Source organism: Otolemur garnettii, unplaced genomic scaffold (assembly GCF_000181295.1).
Source record: "Otolemur garnettii isolate 467f Iridium unplaced genomic scaffold, OtoGar3 scaffold00063, whole genome shotgun sequence".
Taxonomy (NCBI): domain Eukaryota; kingdom Metazoa; phylum Chordata; class Mammalia; order Primates; family Galagidae; genus Otolemur; species Otolemur garnettii.
This window is the reverse complement of record NW_003852458.1, coordinates 10,166,698-10,176,253: the sequence shown is the minus strand read 5'-3', so window position 1 is coordinate 10,176,253 and position 9,556 is coordinate 10,166,698. Positions and strand designations below refer to the sequence as shown.

Genomic DNA, 9,556 nt, shown 5'->3' with positions numbered 1-9,556 from the left:
TATCTCAAATTTAAATTTATTTAAAAATTACAAAAATTTATCCACTCAGGTTGTCCATGAAAAAATTTAAAAGCAATAATGATCTTGGTTAAAGACCAGCAGTCTAATGTAATTTATAAAATTGAGCAAAATTTGGATGTGTGTCTTATGCCTCTGTAGACACGGGATCCTTTCTTTAGGTCTCTTTCTTTAGGGTCTGGTAGCATCATCACTGGGACACTTTCCAAAGCCTTTTTCCTCTGGACTCTATGTAAAATGATTCTGTAGACCCCTGTGATGGAGCTGCGAGCGTCTCTGCCTTGGTTATTCCGAATATGCTCTTCTGTGATACCCAAATGCTCTAACGTGCTTTTGACCTCACATTCTTCTTCTTTGAGGGGGCTGGTTTCTGACAGGTGTTTGGGATCCAGGTGGAAAGGTTCCAGAGGGGTGGGGTATGGCACCCCTTGCATCCATTCGTCGTTCATGATGCAGTCGATCCCGTGCCTCTCCGTGGGGGTCGGCTGAAGGACTCCTCGGATGAGCCGGTGGCAGGGCTCCGACACATGTGAAGGCACGCTGTATGCGCCCTCCAGGATGCTCTTTTTCAGTTTGGCCACAGTCTCCGCCCGAAATGGCATGGTGCCCGTCACCATGAAGTACAAAAGCACCCCCAAGGCCCAGATGTCCACATAAATGCCGACGTAGTGCTCGTCTCGGAAGAGTTCAGGTGCAGCATAGGGAGGAGACCCACAGAAAGTGTTCAGCATTTCACCTTTTTTACTTACTGTGCTGAATCCAAAGTCGCCCACCTTCACACAAGTACCACTGGTGTAGAATACATTTTCTGCCTTCAGATCTCTGTGAATAATTTGGTTTTCATGCTGCGCAACAAGACATAGGGGAAAGTTATTTTCAAAATAAAATTCTGAAATTAAAAAAATGGTATCAATTCCTCCAAAAGAGTGAACTGGTGATGGTGTAATACCAAAAATTCAATGGGAATCAGCTTAAATCACGATAACAAACCCTGTTATAGCCTTCAGTCCAATGTAATGCCCACACCCCTAAAACAGACCAAAAGTTCTATTCTGGCGTGGGCAGAGGGTTGAAGTCTGTTTCACACATGCTGACTCATGAGCCAGAAATGAGACCTGGGACTTAGGCTCAGCGCCTGTAGCTCAGCCGCTAAGGCGCCAGCCACATACACCTGAGCTGGCAGGTTCGAATCCAGTCTGGGCCCAACAATGACAACTGCAACCAAAAAATAGCCGGGCGTTGTGGCAGGCACCTGTAGTCCCAGCTACAGGAAGGCTGAGGCAAGAGAATCGCTTAAGTCCAAGAGTTTGAAGTTGCTGTGAGCTGTGACACCATGGCAATCTGCTGAGGGCAACACAGTGAGACTTTGTCTCAAAAAAATAAATAAATAAAAATAAGACCTGGGACTTAGGAACCTATGTGTGCTGAAGCATAATGAAACAGTCATCCTTAGTTGTTAGGTCAGGTCATATGTGAGTTTTTCTGGCTGAGGGAATCTCCTGATGGGGTTTAAGATCAGGAAAGCTTGGAGCCTTCCCCGAACTTTCCAGCCTTGCATTTTTGTGTGGACCCCTTTATCTTTATAGAATTCAGTAGAAGGGAGAAGCCTGCATTTGGCCAGGCTCTATCAACAGGTTGTGCTGTGGGTTGTGGACACCTGCCCCCTCTCACACTATGCTGGATCCAGACTGCATTCTGAATGCAATGTTCTGAGGACCTTTGACCTTTTCAGTCCCAAAGGTGCTTGAGAAATGGCTTCGTGTGCTTTTCTTGAGGGTACCTCTTATGGTAATAATCTTGGCTTTGGAGCCTGACAGTCTGGTCAGTTCTAGGTTCATTTCTACCAACTGTGTTCTGTGAGGGTCAGTTTTCTTCTTATAAAATCAGGTACAGATAACCATGTCATACAGCTTTGGTGAGAACTATACAGTGCTCAGCACGGTCTTGGCATATAAACTCAGTGGACTTTGGATCTGTGTATAGTTCACATTTCCTCTTTGCAGAGCCCAGAGTAGTGGGAGAAATGGCAGGATGTAGACCTTCCAAGAACTAAGGGCGGTACCCTCTATCGCTGGATTCTCTTCTGTTCTCCCACCGGTTTATTCTTCCAAGTAGAATGTGGAAGACTCATCACCCAATTGTTCCCTTACTTGGTATGGGCTTATTTCCTGGGCCAGGACCATGCTGAGCACAGAGAAAGCTAAACGATGTCTAGTGGTCTCCTACAAACAGTCTGCAACACCCACCAGCACTGCATCAAGTTCTTCTCTCTGCCTCACTTCTTTTTCCCCTTCTCTCCTCCCTGGAGGTCATTAATTCCCCTGCAAATTTTTTGGTCAGGAGCTCACCAATCCCAGTCTTGCTCCTATAACCATCCAGGCAGAGGAATGAACTAGAAACAGCCTCTCAACTATAATAGATCCCCAACAAGTGTCTGCTTTCCTCCAGTTGGGCAGACCCATTCAACTGGGGTAAGGAGCGTGACCAAAAACATACTAGTGAGAGTGGGAGTCAGGTCTGCAAGTCGGGTTCCTCCTGTGTACCCAGCAACACGGCCAACAATAGAGACAGGGCACGAAACAGCCAGTTCTCGGAGGAACCAGGGAGTACATTTTAGGATTTCAGACTTATATTGAGAAATAATCAGAGAACTAAAATAATGACACAGTCAGGTGTGAATCTGCTGAGCACAGGGGCAATAAGAGCTAGGGGAGCTCACTGAGGGCAAGAAGAAAGTTTCACAGAGAGAGACAACTGAGCCAGTCAGGAGGTGTGGGTGGGATTTGGAGCGTGAGACATGCTGAGAGGCAGAGGGCATCCCAGACAGATTTAGGAAGGCACGGCCAAGAAGCAGTGAGGAGCCAGCTAACTGGGTAACAGATATGAGGCTGAGAAATAGGTATGCTGGGGAGTGGGGGATGTTCACTGGTTGTGCCCAGTGACTCCTGCCCAGTGTTACAGAGGCCAGAAGGCCATTGTGTAACTGGAGATCCCTGGACGTTGCTTCCAAGGCAAGGAGCACGATCCCAGCCAGACTTTCTGGTGCTCACAGAAGGGACTGCTCTTTGCCCTTGTAGGACTCCAGCCCTCTGGGATGCTTGACTGGGAGTAAAGCCCCGTGCTCCCAAGGCAGGTGGGACAGGAGTAAGACTCTCATCATTCCCCACTGCTGCTCACCATGTGCTTCACGGCAGACACGATCTGGGAGAAGACGAGCTTGCTTTCTGATTCGGAGAGCTTCCCTTCGGTGCTAATCTTCCCAAATAGCTCCCCACCCCCTGCATACTCCATCACCAAGTGGAGCTTGGATAGGGTCTCCACCACTTCATAAAGGCGGATGATATTGGGATGGTGCAGTTTTTCCATGCTGGAGATTTCTCTGGACAGTAGCCTTTGAGTTTTCTGGTCTAACTTGGTCTTGTCCAGGATCTTGATGGCCACCTTTTCTGGAAAAAAACAAAAACAAAATATCAAAGGATATGACAGAGTTCACAGGAGAACAGACATTTAGAACCAGAAGGGACTTAAACCAGCCCTTTTATTGTGCTAGACACAGAGGTTGAGTGGCTGCTCCAAGCTCAAGCGTGCATCAGTGGCAATGACAAGGGGATTCTTGATTTCTTCCCTTCCATCAGCCTGAGTCTTCCACACACAGGTTTTGATGCCAGATCCTGCCTCCCAAGGGAATTTTCCAGATAAAGTTGATGCCCCTTTGCTCAGCAGCCTCATGGTCCATCATCGCTGTCCACCGTCCCCAATTCCCATGCACGCTTTAGTCCAACCATTACAGAACTTTTTGTTGTTCTCTGGAAAGGTACTGAACATTCATGCCTGGGCCCTTCGCCTACTTGGATCATTCTCTCCATTGTTCCTTCCCTGCCCTTTACTGTTAACTCTTGATGATCCTTCCAGATGAGCCTCAGAATTAACCTATCTCGGGAGCCTTCTGTGACACCTGTCCTAGGATGATCATGATGTCCAGATTCTGTACCTTCAGAGCTCCAGTGTTCTGCAATCTCAGCTCCCTGGCCTGTTCACGCCAACTCCCTCATCTATCTCTCTCTGGCTTCCTTCCCAGCGTGGACTGTTTTATTGGACATTTGTCAGGGTCTGGCACATGGATGTCACGTACATGGCACACTAGTCCTCTGTACTGACACAGGGCATGAGGAAATCGGCACTGCAGTGTGCTGCTGGTGGGAGGATTAATCAGTACAATGGTTCTGGATTGTACTCTGCGATAACGTACTGAAATCCTAAAGAACGGCTGCACCCTGTGACCCAAGCATTTCACTTTTGACATGCTTAAAGAATCTGACACATGTACAAGGATGCATGTGTAAGAAGGCTTCTATGATATTGGGAATGGCTTAAGTATTCAGCAAGAGAGATGGTTAAAATAAAGTGTGACTCAGCTGGGAGCGGTGGTTTATGTCTGTAATCCCAGCACTTGGGAGGCCAAGGCGGGTGGATTGCCTGAGCTCACAGGCTCAAGACCAGCCTGAGCCAGAGCGAGACCTTGTCTCTAAAAATAGCCTGGCATTGTGGTGAGCATCTGTAGTCCCAACTACTTGGGAGGCTGAGGCAAAAGAATCGTTTAAGCCCAGGAGTTTGAGGTTTCTGTGAGCTATGATGCCACAGCACTCTGTCACCAAAGGTGACAAAGTGAGATTCTGTCTCGTATATACCAAGGGTGATGTGTTCAAACCCGGCCCAGACAAACTGCAACAAAAAAATACCCAGGCGTTATGGCAGGCACCTATAGTTCCAGCTATTCGGGAGGCTGAGGCAAAAGAATCGCCTAAGCCCAAGAGCTGGAGGTTGCTGTCAGCTGTGACACTATAGTACTCTACTGAGGGCAACAAGATGAAGATTCTGTTTTAAAAAAAATAATAAATAAATAAAAAGAATAAAAAATAAATAAATAAATAAATAAATTGCAGCTCACCTAATTTTATAATGCCATTTTATGCAGCTATCAGAAATGATGATATTGATCTCTATTTATTGATATGAAAAGACACTCAATGTACAAGTGAGGAAAAGTACATATTTGCATAGAAAAAAAATCTGGCAGGATATTCACCAAAATGTTTAGAATAGACAATTATCTTCTAATTGGGGAATCACAGATGGTTTTCCTTTAAATTATGTTTTGCTTATCTGTATTTTCTATTTTTTATACATTGAATATAGACTAATTGTATAATGAAAATGATTTGTGTAAGAAAATAAATGAATATCTACTCCAAAGTAAAACATTGTTCATTTTTTGGTTTAAATTGGGTCAAACTTTCTATTAGAAAAGAAGGAAGTTATCAGGCAGGTAAATAGAACAGGATCACAGAGTATCTGTTTGACTCACAAAAAACTGCTTTGAAGAGCTTTGGCATGGTGGTTATTGCCATGAAAATAGGCACTGCTAGGTTAATTAGGAGTGCTGTTGGTTTATTAAAGTAGGTCCATTAGGGCTTCTGGCAAGGAAGGAGGCAGGGTGCACTGGTGTCTAAAGCAGCCAGCGCTAATTGGCAGGCAATCAGCCCCAACAAATGAACCTCCCACGGCGATGCTCGGGCATCCTTCTTTCCTGGTCACATCTTTTCTACTTTTCAGTCTTTTTTTTTTTTTTAGGGACAGAGTCTCACTTTGTAGTTTTTGGCCAGGGCTGGGTTTGAACTGCCACCTCCGGTATATGGGGCCAGCACCTTACTCCTTTGAGCCACAGGCGCTGCCCGACAGAGTCTCACTTTATCACCCTCAGTACAGTGCCGTGGCATCACAGCTCACAGCAACCTCCAGCTCTTGGGCTTAAGCGATTCTCTTGCCTCAGTCTCCTGAGTAGCTGGGACCACAGGCCCCCCACCACAATGCCCAGCTATTTTTTGTTGCAGTTTGGCCAGGGCCAGGTTTGAACCTGCCTCAGTATATGGGGCCGGTGCCCTACACACTGAGCCACAGGCACCACCCTACTTTTCAGTTTTTAGGGTTTAGATTCCCTTCAGTTATTTAGCTGAACTGGAAACTTCAGTTCTGAGTACTCATTGGGTCAGCTGTTATTTTAAGGGCGGGAATAATGAATTCCACCCTTGGATCTTGTACATTTCCTGCAGAGCAGCCCACTGCTTCTCCTCCTTCTCTGGGCCACTGACTCAGGCAGGTGATTACACCCTCATTATGCCCTTCTGCCCCTCTTCCCTGTGGCCACCACACACCACTCCTCACACGGTTAGTGCTGGAGAATTGGGTGGCGGATGTCAGGCTACCATAACAAACCTCCCTTTAGCACAATTTTGATTTTCTTTTTTTTCCTTGCATGGTTCCTCGCTATCCCAGGGCCAGGGCTAGAGTGCAGCAGGGCTAGGAGAGGTGTGAGGACAAGTGCTTTCTTAAATTCTGTGCCTCCATCTCCTCCCTTTGTGGGGGGTCACATTACACCAGGCCTCATAACACAAATGTGTAATCTTATTAAACGTCTCTAAATCCCTGGTTTTCCACATTATCACTTGGTGGTAGAAACTTCTGTTCCATGGAGAACTGGGTCTCTAAATCTACAAAGGTTCAGTGAGCACCTAGGATATAGTGAAAAAGATAAGTGCTGTCCTCACAGTCTGGTGAGAGAGAAAGACTTCAAGAAAAGTTCTGCAAGTGTGGCCCATATGAGGAGAGGATACAGGAGGAGGCTTACGTTGTGCCAGGAGGTAAGGAGAGAGGACCCGCACCGGTCCCAAATCAGCCTGGAGTGGTAGGCAGGGGTCAGAGAACCCGGAGCCTTGGAGGTTGTTTTGGAAGCTTGGCCTCTGTCTTTAGACTAATGGGAGACACAACAAAGTTTTAAGGGCGAGGGTAATAATCTCATCCCCATTCTAGAAGGAGCACACTGGCAGCAGTGTGGGAAGGGCAGAGAGGAGCACCGAGCTGAGAGCAGGTGGTGGTTTAGGAGGGGCTTATAGAAATGCCAAGAGAGGACTCTTGGTGGTGGCAGGAGAAAAGTAGCCAGATCGGGGAGGTCAACCTCTCCTTACTTCAAATCTGATGAGGAGTCTGGCACAGGCCCCACCTAGTAGGCAACATGTTCTTCAAACCAGGACTCACAGACCCAAACACCTCTGGAGTCTGGGGTGGTATAGTGAGCAATAGGGAGTTGTTTGCTGGGGGGGGGGCAGTGGTGTCCTGCAGAGTACCTGCCCCCATGGGAAGGGGCAGCCACTGCTCAACACCACATGAGGTCACTATTTGGAATATAAGCTCAGCTTTCAAATCTTCCAATTCTTTTTTTCAAGAGAAGTCAGATATCCTAAATTGTATGTAAAATCTTCCAGTATTACAACTAATTACAACTAATTCAAACTTCAAAACCTAGATGAAGCCAAGCAAAATATGTCAACAGGACCAAGGGGATAAGGGGAAGGAGCAAATATTAGAACCTAGAAAGAGACTGTTGTGTAGAGTCTAGACTCGCAGCCAGCCTGAGTCAATCCTACAGTGAGGGGCTGGGGATGTAGGGAACAGCCCCCCTTCCTCTAATACCCTGCCAGAGCTCCCTACAGACAAAGGCAATTGGATCCTAGCAGACCAGGGAGACTCCATGTAGTCTGAGCTGAGACCAGAATAAAGAAAGGTGGAGAACAGATCTGGAGGGGCAGATAGGAGATGTCAGACACAGGGAATTTGGGGAGAAAAGTGCCCCAGGCAATGAGGGCATGAGACAGGGAGAGATACCTCTAGTCTGGGGCCAGGGAAGATTTTTAACACTCTCTCTGGAGCCTAAGACTTAGAGGAATGAAAAAGAGGTTCTAAAAGTAGGAATGAGTAAGAAAGAGGATCTTGAGGCAAAAAAGACTTGATAATTTAGGGTTATGGTCTATAAGTTTTTTTGATTGGCTTCCTTTATCTAGAAAACATTTTTGAGCATTATTCTCATGTACATATATTTATTTATAAATTATGTGCATATACCACTAATATGGTATGCATTTCCCATATATATAATTATAGAGTGGCTCGTGCCTGTAATCCTAGCACTTTAGGAGGCCAAGGCAGGAGGGTTGCTTGAGGCCAGGTGTTCAAGACTTAGCCCAATCTGGGCAACATAGCGAGGCACCTCCTCTGTACAGTAAGTTTTTTTCAATTAGCCAGACGTGGTGGCTCATGCTTGTAGTCCCAGGTACTCAGGAGGCTGAGGTGTAAGAATCACTTGAGCCCTGGAGAATGAGGCTGCAGTGAGTTGTGACTAAGCTATTGAACCAGCCCAGGGGATAGAGTAAGACCTCATCTCTAAAAATAAATACATAATAAAATAAAAAACATAACAATTTAAAAGAGGATATAAACGGAAGTTCTAATATCTTCCCTCCACCCCCATAAATCATCTTAGGTGTCTCCTGGGGTATGCACACTCTACTTTCGAGATGACAACCTTTGAGGGACTCAGATAAGACAGTCAGGCTGGCACATTGGGGAATAAAGGAAAACATAAGCCAAGATGAGGCTAGCGAGTCACCCAGGGTAAAGGTCTTGCGAGGCATTTTTTGGACCTCGCATTAGGGCAGTGGGAAGTGCCTAGGTTATAGGCAGGGAATTACATGGTCAGGCTTGCGATTTCCAAAACTTGGCCTCTGACTGCTGTGGAGAGGAATGATACAAGCTTGCCGACAAATTATAGTGGCTTAATCCAACCAGGAAAAGATAAGAAACGCAGGAGGTGAAATGAACAGGACTTGGTGTTTGGCTATTAGGGATTGAGGAAGAAGCCCCAGTTTCTGGATTGAGAAGCTGGGAGGATGGTGGCATTCCCTGGAGGAGGACCTCATTATTGTCATAATGGTTTGGGACACTCCCTCAGTTCCTCTCTGACATTGTTGTGTTTGCTCAGCTAACTCATGATCCTGGCTAAACCCAGCTCCCTGCCTACTCTTGGCCCCCACCCTTACAAGTTGGACATGATGGCTTATCTCACTTTTGATTTATGGCCACTAGCCTCTGGTAGGCCTTTAAAGCTTCTGGCAGACATGCTTTTTCCCTAGAGTCCAATGACCCTCATACACTTTGCAGACCTCTTTCATGGCTTCTTTCCTTTCAACTCTCTAAAATCTTCTTCTAGTCCTCACTAATAACAGGCACTTTGCTTCCTACTTTATTGAGTAAAGAAAGCAACAGAAGATAATTTCCTCCAGTTCTGCCCACCACATCTTCCAGCCTCCCTGAATCTATGCCCATCAACTCTGTCTTCCTTCCTGCTTCTTTGGATAAACAGTCCCTACTCCTTCCTAAGGCCCAACTAAGACTCAGTTACATGTTGAATAGGTTCTATTCACTCTCATCCACAAAGTAACAGGCTTCTCTCCTGCATCACTGAGTTTCCCTTTCTACTGTTTCAAGCTGTCACCCTCAGTAGAGTGCCGTGGTGTCGCAGCTCACAGCAACCTCATACTCTTGGGCTTAAGTGATTCTCTTGCGCGGTGCCTGTGGCTCAAAGGAGTAGGGCACTGATCCCATATGCCAGAGGTGACGGGTTCAAACCCAGCCCTGGCCAAAAACC

General features: G+C 46.4%; 1 protein-coding gene across 1 annotated transcript in view; it reads right to left on the bottom strand.

The window, feature by feature from the left end:
* The window catches only part of NIM1K (NIM1 serine/threonine protein kinase), a 23,865-nt gene continuing 14,309 nt past the window's right edge, over window positions 1-9,556 (bottom strand). Inside the window, exons 2-3 of the mRNA XM_003792961.2 lie at window positions 3,196-3,464; window positions 1-863 (exon numbers count right to left, since the gene is read on the bottom strand). Of these exons, the coding sequence (XP_003793009.1) occupies window positions 114-863; window positions 3,196-3,464 (1,019 nt within the window). The 3' untranslated portion in view covers window positions 1-113. The remainder of the gene's footprint in view (window positions 864-3,195; window positions 3,465-9,556) is intronic.